At 53.3% G+C, this 19,670-nt stretch overlaps 2 protein-coding genes across 2 annotated transcripts; both read left to right on the forward strand.

Moving 5' to 3' along the window:
• Nucleotides 1-1,397: 1,397 nt before the first annotated feature.
• On the forward strand, nucleotides 1,398-13,179 carry LOC141466128 (SITS-binding protein-like). The gene is made up of 10 exons (XM_074149852.1): nucleotides 1,398-1,859; nucleotides 4,479-4,650; nucleotides 5,427-5,634; nucleotides 5,738-5,888; nucleotides 6,133-6,315; nucleotides 6,885-7,153; nucleotides 8,310-8,446; nucleotides 9,958-10,079; nucleotides 10,926-11,105; nucleotides 13,006-13,179. Exons 1-10 carry the CDS (start codon nucleotides 1,398-1,400, stop codon nucleotides 13,177-13,179), a joined length of 2,058 nt encoding a protein of 685 aa, XP_074005953.1.
• A 4,950-nt stretch (nucleotides 13,180-18,129) lies between these two features.
• Nucleotides 18,130-19,627, forward strand: LOC141465290 (olfactory receptor-like protein COR6). Its single transcript, XM_074148638.1, has 2 exons — nucleotides 18,130-18,160; nucleotides 18,675-19,627. Exons 1-2 carry the CDS (start codon nucleotides 18,130-18,132, stop codon nucleotides 19,625-19,627), a joined length of 984 nt encoding a protein of 327 aa, XP_074004739.1.
• The last annotated feature ends 43 nt before the right edge of the window (nucleotides 19,628-19,670 follow it).

A 19,670-nucleotide genomic window follows, 5' to 3' on the forward strand; every position in this document is an offset into this window, starting at 1 on the left:
TTATTTTTATAGCTTGCCAGCCAATGGGTTGTAATATCACTTGTACAGTGTGAGTCTTTCCCCGATCACCCGCAGGCAGGGGGAGGACTGGTGGGATGGGTGCGGGGGGCATGGAAAAGGGGGTGGAAATCCCAGATTTCCAGAGTTTCCTGCTCCATTAGGGATGGCAACAGCCCCAGGGAGCCGCTTGCCTCTGCGAGTGCCGGCAGCCTCAGCACCCCCCCTGCAGCCCCGGGGGAGCCCCAAGGGGAGCCCCAGCAGCTCCTTCAGTGTGAGGGACACACAGGGAGAAAATCCCCCCAAAACTGATAACACCAAAGCAGCGGAACGGGGAGGGTTAGTGCTGCCACAGCTCTCGGGTGTGGATTCGCAGGTGTGTAATAAGGGCTCAACCGGAGCCACCTCAATAACTTGCAAAAAAATCCCTTTAACATTATTCCCATATAAATACATGCTGTTTAAAAATACTTTTTTCTTTAATCTCCTGCCTCTGTTTCTAATGCAATACCTGCGGATAGGTGCCGGGTGGGAGGGAGCAGGCCGTGTCCCATCTTAGATAACGCTCTTGGGTTGGTTTGGATCAAGTTGCCTTGGCTGCCGAGGTCTCTGACGTGGCCGGGAGGAAAAAACTACCCCGGGGAAAGAGGAGGAAAAACCTGCTGCCCGACACGAGGGTGGAAAAATAACCGGGGTGTGAGCGCTCAGCCATCGCCGAGCACTTCTGGGGGCTGCCAAAGCATCTTTAACCTGCCTTTAGGTACAGACAGGCTGGAGGTGGTGGCAGGGGGAGGCGGTGGGTGGGTGTGCTGAGCTGGGGGGGGGGGGGAGGTAACTTTTTCTCCCTGCTCTGTGCATTAACCAAATGCTTTTACAGGGAAGGGGGATGGAAAACCGGTGCTACATCCCCCCCTTCCCTCTTTCTCTAACCACACCTGAGCTATTTCCAATATATTCTGTGTACCCCCCCGGCTATTTACTGCCGCTTTGCAAACCGAGAAGCAAACCCCCGAAGCTCCGCAGAGGCTCCGGCGCTGCCCCCTCTCCCCTCTGTGGCTTTTGGCCACGCGTGTTCGTCCCCGGCCCGGTTGGCCTCGCTGAGCGGTTGCCGCTGGCCGCGCCAGGCGTTTTGCGGTGTTTGGCCAGCGGAGTTTTGCGGTGGAGCCAGCGCCGAGCCCGGCAGCGGGATTTGCTGAGCAGCCGCAAAAGAGAGTTCTCTTACCTTGGGGTTACTGCGAAGAGAGAAGAGCTGCTGCTTAATTATTATCATTTTTTTTCCAACTCTTCTTTTTTTTTTTTTAACTATTCTCTCGGAGCGGTCCAAGAGGAGGGTTTTCTTTCTTGTGCCGCTGCAGGAGGGGGGAGGAAGAGGAGCCGGAGCATCCCCCTGCCACCGCACCATGCCCCTCTCCCGCCACACCGGCCAGATGCCCGAAGCCACTTGGACCTTGGGCCTCAGGGAGATGACGGAGCCCTGGAAAGGCGCCCTGGGCTGCCTCGGCGTGGCCGTCTTCTTCGCCATGACCATCGGCATCATCTCCTGGCAGGCGCTGGAGCAGCCCCCGGAGGAGTGGGTGCTGCGGGGCCGCGCCGGGGGGGTGCTGTGGGAGCGCCGGCGGGGTGCCCTGCTGCTGCGGGCGCTGCCGGGGGGGCGGACGGCGGCGGTGGTGGCGGTGGGGGGGGGCGTGCCGGCCGCCGAGCCCCCCCCGCCGCGGGACCGCTGCTGGCACGACGGGGGGCAGTTCTGCTACGCCTGGGAGGAGGACGCCGAGCTGCGGGTCTCCCTCCAGCCCCCGCCGGCCCCCGGCACCGAGTGCTACAGCGTCCGCTGGACCCCGCTGCGCCCCGACCTCACGCTGAAGGTAACGGGGGACCCCCGTTTTTGGGGGGGCGGGGGGGTGGGGGGTGTAAAAACCAGCCAAAGCGGGGAGGATCTGGCCTGAACGCGGGTGTGGGGTCGCACCGTCCTGGGGGGCACCCCGTCTCCCAAAGGCCTCAGCAGCTGGGGGGGTCCCGGGTGGGGAAAGCCCCTTTGGGAGCCTGGTGCCCCGACGCCGAGCCCCCAGGACACCAAGGGGCCGCGGCCGCCGCCTCCCGGAGCCGCAGCGGTGAGCCCGGGGCGGCAGACCCCTGTTGGTGCGGAGCCGGGGGCGGGGGGCTCGGGGAGGTCCCTTCCAGCCGCAGCGCAGCCCCCAGCCCTCCCGGGACGGGGCTCGGCCGCGGCCGCTGCAAAAATCCGTCCGGGCTTTTGTCTGTTTTTTCTTTCTCGGTATCCTTCCCGATTTTCTCCCTCGGTTAAATAAAAGCAGACTCTGAAAACGAGCCTTGGGGAGGGGAAGGAAAAAGCCCGTCAGAGCGCGGTGCCCTGCTGCGGGGAGCCCCCGGGACGGGGGGGGGGGAGCGGGACGGGGTCCTGCGGGGGTGGGGGATTTTTCCCCTTTAGCCCTAAACTGCCCGTTGACATCGCTTTGGGCCGGTGGAAGCTGCTGCCTGAACTCCCCCCCGGCGTGCGGGGCCGGTTTGTCTTTGCTGACGGCAATTTGGGGCAGTCGAGAGGATGAACAAATTAGAACAGGGGTCTTTCCAACTTTAAACAAACAAACGAACAAAAAACCTAAAACCAAACTATTGGAAAATGTGACCCAGTGAAATTTAAGAGTTAAGAATAGGGGTTTTATTCCCTCCCCCCTTTCCCCGCTGGTGTAACTCGCTCGGCTGACACCTGGTACAGCTCTTCCCAGCATCCAGGGTTTCCACTTTAATAATTTACAGCTCCTCCGCCCCGCGAGGGTGAGACCGAGCCTCTCTCCGCGGAAGGGAGCTCAGGGCTCCAGGATGGGGCTGGGGGCTCGCACCGGTGCCTTGTGCCGAGCCGGGGGTGGCCGGGTCCCCTCCCCGGCCCCAAGCCCCCCGGGAAGCCCGTCCCCGGCTGCGGAGTCACGGGGGAGGCTAAATCCCGCCGATCCCCCGCGCTGGCGGAAAGGGGAAAGTCTCGGAGCCGTCGAAGCCAAAATTGCCGGTTTCTGGAAGGAGACGGGTCAAGGACGGGGCTGTGCCCCGGGACCAGCGGCTTTTGGAGGCGGCTCCTCGCTCCGCTGCCCCGGCGGCCCTAGAAGCGCCCCGGGTACCCGAACCGCTTTGGTCTGGCCGAGGGAAACCCTTTTCGTTCCCAGCCCTGGGGGAAAAGCGGGGCTTGGCCTTGGGAGGGAGCGGAAAACCCACAGGTGACCCCGGGGACACGGCGGTGCTGCCGGTGAGGCCTCGTGGCTGGGTTAAAAACCTCCCTGGGTGGGTGCAGGGGGGGATGGCTGTAAATTCACCCCAGAAACACTGCAGAAAGTAGTTTTTTCTTTTTTCTTTTTTCTTTTTTCTTTTTTCTTTTTTCTTTTTTCTTTTTTCTTTTTTCTTTTTTCTTTTTTCTTTTTTCTTTTTTCTTTTTTCTTTTTTCTTTTTTCTTTTTTCTTTTTTCTTTTTTCTTTTTTCTTTTTTCTTTTTTCTTTTTTCTTTTTTCTTTTTTCTTTTTTCTTTTTTCTCTAATAAACGAGCAGATTTTTTCCAAGCCAGGTTTGTGAAAGCACCATCGCTGCATTTTAAAGCCACCGCCTTGAGTTTTCTGCCGTGGCTCTGGTCCCGCAGCGACACGCACCCGCCAAGCCGCTTCCCCTCAGCTGCTTCCAGCATCTTTTCACCGGCAACTCAAAACCCCATTAATTCTTGCTAATTGTGGTTGGGCACAGAAGTGTGCACAGGGGGCTCTGCGGAGCGTCGTGGGTGGGCGTTACCCGGGGTCACCAGGCTGCTTCACAGCAATTTTATTTTATTTTATTTAAGTTCGTTTATCTAGAACCAGCAGGCTTTGGGGAAGATGTCTTGTGGGTTTTTATTAGAAAGGAAACCATAATTTTTACGCCATAGTTTTATTTCCCGCGGTGGGATTTTTCTATTCCTCCACCTGCGTGTTGAACGCAGGCGCGTAAGGGGGAAAGGAAGGAAGATCCTTGTCTTTGGCTTTAATTGGCAAGTTAAGACTTTTCTTGTTCTTCAAGATAAACGAAGTGCATAACTTGCACTACTGACTCTTGCTACAGCTTGTTGGTTTTTTTCTTCCCTTTTCCTGCTCTCACACCATTTGATAACTTTAATAAACTGCAGGGTGAGAAATCAAGCCGTCAGGCGGAATTTCAGCACTTTGTGGGACCTGGAAGCCCAGCTCTCATTCTTGTGGAGGAGAAACTTTAAACCCAAGTATCTTCTACCAGGTTAGATGTGGAAAGCAAAGAGTGAGCACCCGCGTCCCGCAGAAACCCCCCAAATCTCACGGGGTTGGGATTTTTCTCCCTGGGAGAAGACCAGTCCCGCGACTGCTCTGATGACACGGGAACAACAACGGCCGGGGTTTTCCCTCTCCAAAAGCAGTTATTCCTGTGTTTATCCTGCCCCAGGGCATTTCTCGCCGCCTGACGATGCTCTCTTGGCTGCAGGACTGCTTCTCCATGGCCAACGTCTCCTGGTACGGGGGGGCGAGTGTCCGTGCCCAGCGCTGGCCACTCAACGGCGCCGAGAGCCCCCCCCAGCCCTTCGTCAGCGGCGACCTCAGCCAGAGCCCCGGGGGCTACGGGCCTGTCCTGGAGAGGTACTTCTTGGGCTCCACAGGTAACCGCGTCCTTCCCCGTCCCACGTCCTGCTGCTTTCACCCCCCTGTCCCTCCATCCCTCTCCTGGCGCGTAAAACAACCAGTTTAAGAGCAGGGTAGATGTCCCCGAGACTGAAATATGCCACGAATGCAGTGACACCTGGAAGCAGGGGACGAGGGAGGGTCCCATGCCACCCCATCCCGGTGGGAAAGGCTGTGACATTAAACCTCAGCTGCATCGACCAGTGGGTGCCGGAGCGGATGGGGGTGGCCCAGCTCACCCCAGGGGAATCCCGTGCTCCTGCTGTGTCTGGCTCTGCTTTACCCCGCTCTGTGTCCCTCGCCGCATCCTCCAGCTCCGCTCGGGTGGCTTCACCCCTCGCTCCCGGGTCCCTGGCACCGCTGTGGGCGCTGGATGCGGGCAGGAGTTCAGCTGCTGTTGCCATTTTGGGGTGGATATTGGGATTATTCTGCAGAAGGCCAAACTGCAGATATTCCCCCAAATGAGTGAGTTGACCTGCAGCTGCCCTGCCTCGATGAACCTGAAGCCGCTGCCTAAGCCGAACACAAAAAGGCATGAAATGGAGCAAACCCAGCCCTTGAAAGGTGTTTTGGAGGCTAAAAGGGGGAACAGTGGAGAGCAGAGATTTGCTTGGTGGCCGGGATCGACGCAGGAGGTCCTGGTACCAGTCAGGCTCCGCCCCGTGCATCCCTGTCCCCGTGGCCACCGGCGCGAGGACGGAGAGGAGCCAGGTGCTTTGCTGAGGCTCTTTTTTCCCCTCTTCTCTCTCCAAAGGGGTGACGGTGACAGTGGAGCCCGACGTGCCCCTCTTCCTCTCGCTGGAGAGCAATAGGCACTTCTGCCTGGAGTCGCCGGCGGGCAGCGCGGCGGTGCCACTGGGCTACCAGCTCTGCCTCAGCCCCGACGTGGCCGTCGCCCACCGGCACGTGGGCACCCAGCTGGCCGGGCCAGCGCGAGCCATGCCGGACACGGCCCTCCTGGGGTGAGATGCTCCTTCTCTCCGGTCCTTGTCCCGGTCGCTGCCTGGAGCATCTTGTGCAGGCACAAGGTATGACCCCCCCCGGCTCTTCCCCCCACCCCCACAGGTCTCCCATCTGGCGGTACCACGGCCCGGAGGGTTCGGCTGCCAAAATAAAGCGAGGTTTGAGGTCACTGGCCAAGAGGCTGAAGCGGCATCGCCTTCAGGAGGGGGTGCTGGCCCTGGGGGAGCGCTGCACTGCCGTCCTGGCTGCCGTGGTACGTCCCTGGGCTCGGGGGGCGGATGGGGAGCTACTGTCAGCCCCCCTCCATCCGTCAGCCCCGCTCCATCCCTACGTGTGAAACACAAACACACCCCTTTTGTGATCCCCTCCCTGAGAGGGGGTGCTCGGTTCGGATGTGTCACCCCACGCAGGCGGTGACACCAAGCCACTGGTGCGGGGGGGCTTGTCTCTTTGTACCAAACCCCTTCTCCTGCCCGTCCCCCCATCCCCTCCCGCAGGACCACGTCCCTGGGGAGCGGAGGAAGCGTCAGGACCCGGCTGGCGCCTGGGACCCTGCGGTGGTGGCCCCGCTGCAGCTCTCCATCACGCTGTCCCCGTACACCAGCATCGCCTCCCCGCTCTTCCTGCGCTCCCTGCGGGACGGACAGACGGACAGCTACTGGCTGAGCCTGCAGCCCCCGGTACAGCACCCTCCCCCGCCCCCCCAGCCTGCTGCTACGCCTACAACCAAAGTTAAAATTGAATAAATTCCCGCGGGGGTGACACAACCTGCTGCTCCTGTTCTGGGGACAAAGCCATGCCTGGGGGAGCAGCTCTTCCCCTGCTCCTTAGGGAAGCGGCTTGCAAATTTCCGCTTCCAAAAGATATTTTTTAAAGTTTCCAATGTTCAGAAAATCCCCTCCAATTCCGCTTTTGCAGTCATTTCAATGACATGCCAATTTGCCATCAACTCGGGGATTTTGGGGGAGGCATTGAGAGAGGGTTTTACACCTTTATGTGCTGCACTACGATGGTGCAAATTGTGGCGGGGGGGATGAGGGCAGCGCAGGCACCCTCCATCCTCACGCCCTGGGACTGGGGGGATGTTTTATGGGTCAAACAGCCTTTCCCCCCCCCCCTTATATTGCTTTATGGGTCAAACAGCCTTCCCCCCCCCTTATATTGCTTTATGGGTCAAACAGCCTTTTTTTCCCCCCGTTATGTTGTTTTATGGGTCAAACAGCCATTTTTCCCCCCTCCTGTGCCTCAGGTCCCGCTGCTGACCATGTGGAAGGGACGTCTTTGTGCCCGCCTGAACGTCACCAGCGAGGTGGCCCTGAGCTGGTTCCTGGCACGTGCCCGGCGGCTGCGGCAGGCGCTGGGGGCTGCCTACGTGGTCGTGGAGGGGGCTGAGGGCAGTGCCCTCCTGGACCAAGCCATCCCACCTCCCCCCGAGCCGGTGGGCGACCGATACACCGGGGCACTGGCAGCGGCGCTGGCGACGCTGGGGAACAGCACGGTCATCAGCGCCGGTGCTGGGTGGGTACCGGGGAGAAGATGCTTTGCTGATGCTCAAGATGGTTGAGGTGATGCTTTAAAAGCACCCTTGGGATGATGAGATGCTGTTCGGTGCCCAGGGGAGCAGCGTGGAGGTTGTCCAGGGCAATGTGTAAGGAGGGGTCGCTCTCGTATCTCCTCTTCCTCTCTCTTTCAGAGCATTTTAATTATTTTTCTTTACCACCTCAGAGCATAACAATGCTTAAATGCATTAATGCCAGGTGCAGTAAAAATGCATCTTGTTTATGGTCATTCAAGCTTCAGGTCGCTGCCCCTTCTGCAGGAGGGAAAGGGTGAAACCTGGAGTCCTGGCCAAACCCCTGCGTCAGTAATTGCTTGTGGTGTCAAACAGCTGCAGGTCTCTGCCTTTCCATGCTTGCGTAGCCCACAGCAGCGTTAACGCATTAATTAGCAGTTGTAACGTGCCTCAAAACCATCTGGTTAAAGGCACTGACAACTATTGCTGTTCTTCCCCCCCCCCGTTATTTTTATGCTTGGCAGATGCAAAGGGATGCGCTGGCTGTTTGCAAAATGACTTATTTCATGTTGTGGATGAGGCACTGATGGTAAATTGCATGAGGAGGCAACTTCAAAATAGTTCATTTTCAAAGAAAAGGCAAAGTTTCCCATGCCAAGGTGGTGACGGGCTCTTACTCAGCCATCTGCACAACCAGAGTGGGGAAATAGCCCCTTTTCTAACCATTTTTCAGTCTGTCCAGGATCATGCCTTTCCTGGTGGGCAGTTTCCATACCAGAAGTGTTTCACAAACCAACACATCAGCCTTACCATGTCCTAAGATGAAACAGTGTCCCTGGGAGAGCTCTGGGGAGTCAGCAGATGAGGGGGGAAGTCGAGGGGGGAAACCAAATTCCAGGAACAAGGAGACTCAGACCAAAAAACCCCCCTTGGTTAGATGGGCTCCAGACCGTTTCTCAAGCCAAAGCTCATCGCAAAGGTCCAGCCTCAGCACCTGGGAGTGATTTTGGGGAGCACTCATTTCCCTCCTACAAAGATGCCAAGTGGTTGGAGAAACCCGTGTCTGACCACAGGGACTGCCAGCACAGCTGGGTATCAGAGAGTTCTGGCTCCTGCGAGCCACCTAAAAACACTGGATTTGTGCTTTTTTTTTCCCCCCAGATCCAGCCACCTCCCGCTCTTCGTCCAGATGAGCCCTCTGTGCTCGGACTGGAGCCACGCTGGGCTGAAGGGGCTCATTCCCTCCGTGCTGCACTACAGCCTCTTGGGCTACAACTTCTTCATCCCCGACGCAGTAGGTAATAATTTAGTTCTGCCTTTTTTTTTTTTTTTTCCCCTCACTATTTCTGGCCTTTCTGCAGAGATTTTTGCAGCAGTCGCTCAGGCGAGAGGAGCACGGGGGATATGGGTGCACCCTGTGTGAAGCACTTTGCTCCCGATACCCAATTTTCCACCGTGCTGACTTGGCTGGGTTGAATGTTACTGGGAGATCAGCTGAGGAACTGAAAACAAAAAAACATGTTTTAAATTTTGATAGGCAGCCAGGTCCCTGGGGATGCCCTTCGCAGGGCAGCCCCCACCTCCCGCAGCTCTGCCTGGGTTAAAACCCACCGGGGAATGACAAGGAGGGAGCCCCCAGCTGGGAAACGGCGCGTCTGGGCTCCTGGCCGGGAAATAGATGTTCCTAAAACACCAGCATCCCTGCTCCAAGTTTATGTTTCTGCTCCGAAGTACAATGGCTTGAGAAATCCTTAAATAAAAACAATATAAGAGTTGAAGAACAATCGTTTAATGGGGGCCAAGCGGCTCGTTTTTCCCCTATTCTTGGAGGCGCCGGGGTTATTTGTGTTTCAAACATGCCCCACGCAGGAGCGGCTGCAGGTGAAGTGTCAGCCCCAGAGAGCGGAGCTGCAAAGACACCCCCTGAAAAAGGGGGACGTTGAGCAAGTTTTTGATTTGGACTCTATTTTTAGCCAGTTTTCCTTAGAAAACAAGGCTTAGGCAATCACAGCCTGCCAGTTCCCTCCCTGGAGAGACGCTGAACCCACAGGCTTGTTGTGGGATGTGCTGCTGGGACGTGTGGTCCATGGGGTTGTGTCACCAAAGCCTGGGGGATGCAAGGGGAGGGGAAAAGCCTACGGGGAAAATGGGGCTTTGTGGATGGATCGGGTGAGCCCTCGGCGTTGGGGTTTTTTTGTGCCATTTCATAGAATCATGTAGGTTGGAAGGAACCTTTTAAGATTATTTCTAGGGGAAGCTGTGCCAGATCTTCAGAGCAATGGCTCCTGGGGACACTCCAGTCCCGAGAGCTTCATTTCCCTTTCCCTGTCCCATCTCAGCCCCTCCTGTCCTTCCCAAGCCCCTCTGGTGTTTCAGAGGGGAACTGGAATCCCCTTCCACTCCATGTTTCTGGTTAATTAGTTACCAATACTCTGCTTCTCCACCACCTTTCACTATGAAAGGATCCAAATTACAGGAGTATTTTCCCTGTGATGCTCCATCTTTGCACAGCAAAGTGGGAGGGAAGTCCAGTGTTTTCCCAACACTTTTCTTTGCAGGACAGAAATCCCTTTTTGCAATGTTCTGCTAAAATTTAGGAAATCCTGAGGCATCACCCCCAGCAAGCCCTGTCCTAAAGTGGCCAGAGATGGATGTCTGATTGATGTTTGCTGGTGGTGCTCAGGGAAGAAAAACATGGGTGGGAAGAACGGGACAATGGGTACCGTGTCCATGCCTGCGTGGAGAGCGGGTTGTTGGGGGCGCGATGCCCCCGAGCATCCTCAGGTGGCTCTTTGTCCCTCCCCGACAGGAGGGACCCTGGCCGGTGATGCTCCGGGGGACCCGGAGCTGTACGTGCGGTGGCTGCAGATCGTGACGTTCCTCCCTGTGATGGCCTTCAGCACACCCCCCTGGCTCTGCTGCGACGCCTGGGTATGTACCCCATCCCCGCGGGGGGGGACACCGTGGCCCTGATGTGACAAACACCCCCAAAAGGCACTAAGGTCCCTACTGGGAAAAGCCGAGGCTAAAAATCCCTGTCCTGTTCTCGCTTCCCACGAGCCCCGCTCTCTGCCCCAGCGACCAGGCTGCTGCAGGGTCTCAGCAGTGGCTTCACTGCAAAATTAATGTGAGTTTTCATGGCTTTATACTTCGGCCACGTGCAACCACGCGGGTAGCATCCACAAGGCCCGTAGAAATGACAGCAATTGTCACATCTCTCTCCCTCCCTTTTGCTGCCGGAGTTGTTTAAATATAGTTTGATCAAATAGTTAATATCCACTGTAGAGTGAAGGCTCAGATTCACATTCAACATCTTTGTAAAAGGTTGGAGGTGTTTTCCCAGGGATGTCACCTTTAGGGCAATAAAAGGGGAGAGCAGTTCTTGAAATCTGGGGCACAGGGAGGGAAGTGCCATTAAATCTCTTTGCCAGCAGCAGAAGCCCTCGCTGCTTTGGTTAGAGCCGTTAGCACCCCAGGCGATAGCACCACCACCCACAGTCCCCAGCTTCCACCTCCAAATGGGAATAAATCCACTGAATCAACCTTGTTTTCACCTTGTTGGCTGCCATACCTTGTCCAGGACACTGCAATTCAGTGTTCTCTCTTCCCAAGGGAATATATGGGGTTTGTTTTTTGGGGTTTTTTGGGGTTTTTTTGGTGGTGGTTGTTGTTGTTGTTTTTTGTTGTTGGTGGTGGTTTGTTTTTTTTTTCCTGCTTGCTTTGCTGTTTATTGCATGAAGGCCTCATCGCGGGTCTCTCTTCCTCCCACCCCTGCAGGTCGTCAATCTGACCCGGCAATGCATACGGAGGCACCGGGACTTCGTGGTGCCTCTCATCCTAAAACACAGCGAGGAATGGCTGCGTTTGGGGTACCCCATCTTCCGGCCGGCCTGGTGGCTCAGTCCCACCGACCCAACCGCCTTCACCGTAGAGGATGAATTTCTCATTGGGGATGAGGTAGGAAATGCAGAGGCCGAATTCCCACAAAGGGTAAACTGGGGGCAATAAGGTGCCCCCCGCGCCCACCCACCCACCTCTTTGCATCCTCCTGAATACACAGCTCAAAGGTTGCTTGAAACCAAAGGGTGGATGGACCATGTTGGTTCCTTCAGGTCTACAATTTATTCAAAATGAAGAGTCAACAAGCCTTTTCTTTGCCTTTCTTTTTCACTATCAGGGTATTTTTCAGTCCTTTCTGCCAAAAGGAAAGGCATTGAGCAACCTGGTCTGGTGGGAGGTGTCCCTGCCCAGGGCAGGGGTTGGAACTCGATGATCTTTAAGCCCCTTCCAACTCTAACCATTCTATGATTCTATGAAAAGGCACCTCCTGATGGCCAACACTGCTCACTTTTTGCCCTCTTTTTGGGGTGTTAATCCCATTACTTGGAGCCACAGCCTGGGTCTTCATCCAAGACCAAAAAAAAAAAAAAAAAAAAGGTCAGAGCAGCTTCAGTCCCATCTCCCAGGAGGTACGAAGTCATGGCTTGGCTGAGAGCTCCTAAACCAGGGTAAAACGTGGAGTCTGCTCCATGAACTTGTCAGGGTCAGGCATTTCTGATAAAGCATCATGTGAGGCTGGCGAAAAACTTGTCTGGTTTTGTTTTTTAACCCTCCTCCCCTCCAAAAGAGCCTGAGCTCGTGGCTGGAGAGTCCAGACGGGAAGTTCTGAGTTCCAAGCTGGTTTTTGGAAGCTGGAAGAACAGAAACGCGCTCCAAAAATGTCTTTGGTGCAATTTTGAGCATTGTTAATACTAAATTACTGGAAAATACACAGGGTGATTCCACCCCAGTATGGTCCAAGGCAAGAATAAGTGTTAGGACGCTGTGCTGAACCTTTTGAAGCTCATCCCCCAGTGCAGCCGCTGGGCTGGGAGGGAAGCCCTGCTTTGAAATCTGATTTTTCAGGCTGTGGTTTGTACAGTCATTACTTCCAGATCTCATTAGTCCAGATCTCTTGGCAGCACACATTCAACCTGAATCCAGCCCAATGATGCAAATTAGCAAGAGGGCTCAGAAAACGGGTTTTTATGTCAGATTTTTTGCTGGCTACGAAGGGAAGCCAATATCTCTCTGCTCCCTTTGAGCCGAGGGGACAGCACAACCTTGGGTTTGGGAGGTGGTGGTGTGGGACTGCAGCGGCCGGGGAGTTCCTGGCCCATTACTGGAGGTCTCGAAGCTGGATTTAATGCTGCACAGCTGTACACCAGCATCACGAGCGAATTTCCACTGCAGGGCAAGGCAGTTGGAGCTGGGGGCTGTTGAATCCCCACAGCAAAACACGCTGGAACATAATAGCGGAGAGTCAAATCGCTCCAATTCAGCAAAATACAGTGGCATGTGCTGTTTTGTGGCGGTGACACCTCACTGGTGGTCACCACCATCCGCCTGGTGAGAGAGGATGCTGCAAGAGGCAGGGAAGCCAGGTCCGGCTGCCAAATATATTTATAAAGGTTAAATTAGCCTGAGAGCCTGAAACACAAATCTTCCTTCTAAATGCAGGAGGGGAAAGGGAGGGTTGAGTCCCCTGGGGAGCAGCCTGGGGCTGAAGCCCTCCTTTTAGCAGCCTGGAGCTAAAGCTCTTCCCCCACTCCTGTGACGTGTTCATTTCTAATTGAAACACAAGTTTCTGCTTGCTTTTATACCAGATTATATTTGACTTCATTGATTAAGTCATATCAAAGGGTCTGCCTGGACACAGGGTCATGGGAGGACAGAGAAATTCCTAATTCTGCCACAAACGCCCAGATCCCGCACGTGGCACAGGGATGTCTCTCGTGCTGACTCTGCCCCTGATGTCTCTTTTTCTCCTTCTCCTCCTTCTCTCTCTTTTTTTTTTTTTTTCCCCCCTCCACTGCAGGTCCTGGTTGCTCCAATAACAGAAAAAGGACAGGCATGGAGAGATATCTACCTGCCTGGAGAGGGGCACCTGTGGCTGGACACCAACACTGCCCGCGTCTTTGACGGAGGCACCATCCTCAGGAATTACTCTGCCAGCCTTGCAGAGGTGCCCGTTTTCGTAAAAACCTCCTAAACTCCCAGACCTCCACAGCTTTGGGACAGCTGACCTCCTTCAGAGCAGCACTGGCCAAACGCCGTCGCTCTTCCTTGAGACTATTTCAGCCTCTTTGCACTTTCCCAAGAACATTATTATTTTTTTTTTCCTCTGGCAGAGACTGTTTGAATCTTTTTATCATTTGCTGTTATTCTGCAATAGAGGAAATACCGCTTTGGTACAAATATGCATCCCTGCAGAATGTCGACCTACGTCCCTCCAGGTTTTGCCCAGCGAAATGTCCGTGTGCGTGTCTCCAGGTGGGCACATCCAGCGTCTCCGGGTCCCTGACACCCAGCTCAAAGGTGCTGCCGTGTCCAGAGAGTGGATTTTCCAGAAGAAGGAGATAAATGAACATTGGCTTCTGCTCGCATGGGATTTTTTGCATTTAAAGAAAAAAAAAAAGTCTATACAGGGAAACCTAAATATATGATCTCTCTGTTCGTGTGCATGGACATCGCTCCTGCTAAGTGCTACCTGCTTCTCTCCTCTGCTGCTGCGTGTGCTCCCCAGGAGCGTCTGCGGGGGTGAGAGACTGACTCTGAGGGTAATTGGAAAACTGGGTGAATTCCAGGTCTGTGGGAAGAGGGTTTCTGTGGAAGAAAAGCAACTCAATCAAGCGAAGGAGTGGGTTTAACAGCACGTGATGTGGATGGACAGGATGGTTGCCCACCTTGGAATAGGAACTCCAGAGCTCGGCAGCCCCTACCCAAACCCCGCCGGGCCCCAGCCAGCGCTTTTCACCACTTGTTGAATTTTATTTTTTTTTTTTTCTTCCAATTATTTCCTGCAGTGCAAGTGGGATCCAGTGTGACTAGTCTTCCTCCATCCAGACAAAAACACACCCATGGGCAACGCAGATGTCCCACCTGCTGAATACGCATTTAGGGAGGTTACATTAGATACCCAGATATGGAGTAATGGGACGTTAATGTGTTCATTAACGGGTAATTTCAAAGGCTGGCATTTGAGGTTTGTCTTAGTGGATAAATCACCCTCCTTGGGAGCTAAAGTCTCCGATTCGATTCATTCACTTGGCCTGAAAGGAACCGCCAGGAGATGGATCTTGATTTCGGAGGAAACCCCCAAATCCTGCTGTCTCTGGGCACAGAGGAGACGGAGTGATGACTCTGCCTGGAGAGATTCAACCCCTCCAAATCCCAGACGGTGCTGGCATCTTCCTCCAGCTCCTCCGTGAGCTCAGACTCGTGACAGGACCAGCTTTGGCTATTCTTGGCCTCCAGAAAAGTCACTTCAGCCCAGGTTCAGCCATTGGCTGAAGATTTTAAAAAAACAACAACAAGCCCATGTTCATTCCTAGTGCATCTTTAAAAAATAAATAGTAACTAACACTACATGATGTAAAAAATATAAGAGGTGGCGGCCTCATTTTTCTGTCTTTGTCCACTTTTGAGTGATATTTTGTGCAGGTGACTGCTCTGTAGGGGTTCTGGCAGGACCCTCTTCACCGCTTCAGACAAACGCCTCCCCGCAGCGCATTAAACACGCTCTAGCTCGTGTTTTGTGATTCGTCTCATCTAATCTTTAGGAAAGAACAATTTCCAAGCGTGGAGGAGAGTTGCAGTAGGGCTGTATGTGGTAAGGAGGGGAGCTGGGTCCACTGTGAATGCGTCTTTTCCCTTGGGAATTCCCGTGTGAGAGCTGGCTGCTGGGAACTGCTGGATATTGCTGGGATGAGCACAGGGATACGGCGCTGTAGGTCCTGGCTTCTAACCCCACCCCCCCCGTTTTCCAGCGCCGCTGTTAGTTCACCGGCCTTTGCCCTTGAAGGGATTTTGAGCACGGATGGCTCTCACTGAAGTTCAGGTGGTTAAGAGTTGGTATCTTGGCTCCCTTTTAAGTCAGGAAGCAAAAACCAGTGACTTCAGAGCATCTTCTTCCGGAAGTAAAGTGAATGTCCCCTGACCTTCCCCAGGGGACCACAGTTCCCAGGGACCTCAGAAAGACTGTAAACAGCTCCCTGAGACTTGTCCAAGTAACTTTCCTAGAGACAAAGAATACTTTAGGATAATTCTACTTGGGTGACCACATCAGTTGTGTCAAACATACAGAAAAACCAAGACAAAACTCCTTCCAACCCAATAATTCCTGGAGAAAACCCCTGAAATAGAAAACCTGTAGCTCAGAAATGAGAAGGCAATTAAAATTCCTCCTAAAACCAAACCCAAATGATTTAAAACTCAGTTTCGAGCAGCTGAACTTCCACATTACAACTGTCATCCCCTTAACAGGAGCCCCTTTTACAGGGCCATGCGGTGCTGAATCCAGTGCCAAGGACAGGGGAGGATACGAGCAGCTCGGTTGTCCTTGGTCCATGAGCTAATCCGGCCCCAGAGGCAACGGGGACTGTGTCCCTGGTGTCACACTGGGTGATAAAACCTTCCCATCGCCACAAAACCAGCTCCTGCACGCGATGGTCCTCGCCCTCCACAGGTAGGTCTGGTTTTGGGGTGGCTGTAAACAGTGAAGAATTAGTATCAGCATCTGACTGTGGTATTGCTTCACTTCTCGGTGACTGGTTCCTTCAGGCACTGGCAAAAAGATTACTTACTGCCAATTCTTGGTGCCACTGAGGTCTCCCTTCCAATGAATAAGCTTAATACATTTCACAAAGTGTGGGTGAAGCTTCCATAATATTTCTTTTAAAATGAATGGCTGAGGTCACGCTACGGATGGAAATGGGGGCAGGTGAGGGAAATGGGGGTTGGTGAGGACCATGTATTTGCCTGGATTTATGGGGTCCCCTTTTTCATCCATTTCCCCAGCCAAGTCTCAAACAGGGAGAGTCTTTCATTCACTAACAGCTGCTAATAATTATTTCTGATCTTGTTCTTACTGTTGCTCCTAAGAAATCTCACCAAATAACCAGGAAACCATTAGACCAGGCATCACGTGAGAAAATATTAGCCAAGAGCTTTGGCTTCACAGACCACACTATAGAGATGATACGTGACAGGATGATGAGAATACCTTGATCAAACTGAAACCGGCGTCAGAGATTTGTACCTGTACAGCCTTTGCTCAGGGCTGAATATGATTGAAGTAAATACCTTAATAACAAGAAAATGGAGGGCTTTTCATGAGCGTATCTCAAATCCCGGTAGAAGGGAGACATGGCAATGTCTCTGAATGGTTGGAAAAACAAAGAATGGATTTTCCTGTGCTGAATGTGAAAGAAACTGAGACAAATGTCTGAGAGATCCTGGATGAATTAATGCCTGGGAAAGCTGCTTTCCCCTGACTTTGGGTGAAGAAGTGAGAAGGCATGTCTGTACCTGATATGGAGATGTAATACATGCACATATCATCCTTTTAAAGTGCCTATTTTTCTCTGCTGCTTGGAAAGTCAGCGCAGTGGTCACTGGCACAAGTGCAGACACCTGCATTGCAGACCTACAAGGAGACAGACGCCGCTCAAGGCATTTCAATCCCGGCGTCTGCTCGGGGGGAGCCTGGCTGTCTCCCTGGGTCAGTGCAGCTCCAGGGGGCTGGGAAACACCCGCTGAACTCTCCCTGAAAAGGGTGGTCGTCACTAAGGTGGTTCAAATGACTCGGCTGCGCCGTTTGGCTGGTGCTAGCCCACACGGCACCCTGGGCTCGCACACAGCGCTGGGGAATCCCGGTTGGGTTGTGTATATGTATATATTTATAAAGGCAGTGAGCTTTAGGTGTTCTCAAGCATCCTCTGGAGGCATCTCCCCATCTGCATCCACCCAGAGCAGGAAGGCTCAGGTGCTGATTAAGCAGTGCAAGTAACTTCTAAGAGACTTTAATGAAACCTATAAGGATCTCTCTCCCTGTCTCTGTCTAGCTCCATCTGCCTGTCCTGGCTTCGTGGGGTGGAGACCATGGTGGAAATCCCGGTCCTGATTGCGGGATGGTTAGCTCTGTCCCTCATGTCAGTGGGAACGGGATTTTCCCTTTGAATTTTACGCAGAGGCTTTAGGCTTTTCCTTATTTTTGTGCAAAGGCCCCCCCTAAATGACTGAAAATATGGAGAGGTGCCGCAGGCGAAGGACGGTGCCCTCAGGCAGAGTGGTGGGGACGGAAGGAGAAGGGCAGTGGCTCTTACTGCATCGCTCGTCTCGGTTACTGAAAGGTGCCGAATCGCACGCTCGGAACCCACCGGTGGCTTAACCTGGCCCCGGTCAATGTGACTCGGAGCTGGCAGTGGCACCACGTCACTTTTACAAAGAGAGAGTTGAGGGAGAGCACAGCTAAATCTGACCTCCCCCGGGTATTTCCAATGGGATCGGGGCACCTCTGCAGGAGTAAGATATTGCATATTTTCTCAATTTTCTGTCCTTCAGGAGACCAAGCACAGTGTAGTCGCCACCGCCAGTCCCCCGGCTGTCAAATATACAATTGTTTTGTGTTTTCCTGGCTGTGTTAACATACGGCTCCATCTAAAAGCCTGCATTTTGGAAACAAGAATAACAAATGAGGTGAGACGGGAGAAGCATAAATAAGCCAGAAAACTGTTGGTAGTTTCTGTAAAAATTAGTTCTTACTTAAGTTTCCTTCGCTGAGAAATAAGCATTCGCTGAGAGCTGCGCGCTGATTGCTTGATTCTGCAAAACTGTCACGTCTGTGCCTGAGTTAAGCCTTACCTATAAAGGAACGTCTCTGCATTAAGTGGGATAACACAATGTAGAAAAGATTGAAGGGGATTTGTCTGATTTTACTTTTTATATATATATTTTCTTCTATAAGTGCGAACCCTCTGGATCTTTTTAACTGCCAGCCTGGGATGCTCGAACGCTTCTCACACGCAGCTACAAGGAAGGAGCGCAGCTGCTGAACAATACGCCTGTGCTCAGGCTCAGGATTTCTCTCACCCACCTGAGGCTGAGATTCAACTATTTGAGGTTTAATACCGTTAGGCTGCAATAGTTCTCATCCCAAGGCATGTCTCTCAGGGGAGCCTGGAGCAGTTCTGATGGATCGCACCTTACAAGTGCCTTATTCCTCTCCACTACATACAAAGAGTGTAGAACTCTCTGTGTTTGTCTAAAGTCCAGTTCCCCTTCCCAGAGTGGGGTTTATCGCTTTTATGTATCTAAAATTACACTGTGTTTAGGTTCTCCTCTTGTCAATTGGAAAAGCTTTTGGCTTCTCTCAAGAACGTGACCTGTCTGAGGTGTGTTCCTACGCTCCTCAGAGCCCACGCGCCTGAGTCCTGTTAGATACTGACACAAATAGTGGCTTAGGTGGCGTACATGGGTGGGTAAATGGCACTTTGAGAGCTAGACAGGATGATTTCTCTCAGCTACAGGCATTTCAGGAATTTGGGATGTTCTAAGCTCTCTTTTATATGATTATGGACAATGTATATGAGCATTCCATGTTTTCTTCTGACTTTCCAAGTCCTAACAACCCCTTTACCCTCCTTCCTCCCACCACTGCTGGCGTCACCTCAGCCAGACCCATGGCTCCGGGGAACTGCTCAGCACCAGTCACCTTCGTTCTCTCTGGACTGACCGACGACCCTCAGCTGCAAATCCCGCTCTTCCTGCTCTTTTTAGCCACGTACATCGCCACTTTGCTAACGAATCTGGGCATGATCGCATTAATCAATATCGATCTCCGGCTTCAGACCCCTATGTATTTCTTCCTCCAGAATCTGGCTTTCATGGATGCCGTTTATTCCACACTCGTTACTCCTAGAATGTTAATGACATTTTGGGTAGAAATGAAAGCAATTTCATATGCAGCCTGCGTTACGCAATATTTTACCTTCATTCTGTTGATAATCTCGGAGTGCTTGCTGCTGGCTGTGATGGCGTACGACCGGTACGTGGCCATCTGTAAACCTCTGCTCTATATCCTCATCATGTCCAAGAGGACCTGCTGGAGCCTGGTGAAGGGTTCGTACCTATGGGGCCTCCTGAACTCGGTGATCCACACTGGGGGGCTGCTGAAACTAACCTTCTGCGCCTCCAACCTGGTGAACCATTTCTTTTGTGACATCGTCCCGCTCTTCCGGATTTCCTCCTCGAGTACAGCTCTCAACGAGCTGCTGGTTTTCACTCTCGGCAGCTTGGTTGAGATGAGCAGCATCACCACCACGTGCATCTCATATGTCTTAATTATTCAAACCGTGCTGAGGACCTGCTCCAAGGAAAGAAAATCCAAAGCCTTCTCCACTTGTACCTCGCACCTGGTGACTGTCACCTTGTTCCATGGAACAATAGCCTTCATGTACTTCCGACCAGCCACCAGCTACTCGCTGGGCACGGACAAACTTGTGTCCTTGTTCTACACGGTGGCGATCCCCCTGCTGAACCCCCTCATCTACAGCTGGAGGAACAGGGAGGTGAAGGACGCCCTACGCAGAGCCATAGCCACCAGAGCTTTGCTTCACTCACCCTTCCATTGTCCACGGAGATCCCAGACTGAACCTTAGAGGGTGATCCACAAATAAGTCTAAATTAGAAAGCAACTTAAAG

The sequence above is a fragment of the Numenius arquata genome, chromosome 6 (genome assembly GCF_964106895.1).
Source record: "Numenius arquata chromosome 6, bNumArq3.hap1.1, whole genome shotgun sequence".
In the NCBI taxonomy this organism is placed as follows: Eukaryota; Metazoa; Chordata; class Aves; order Charadriiformes; family Scolopacidae; genus Numenius; species Numenius arquata.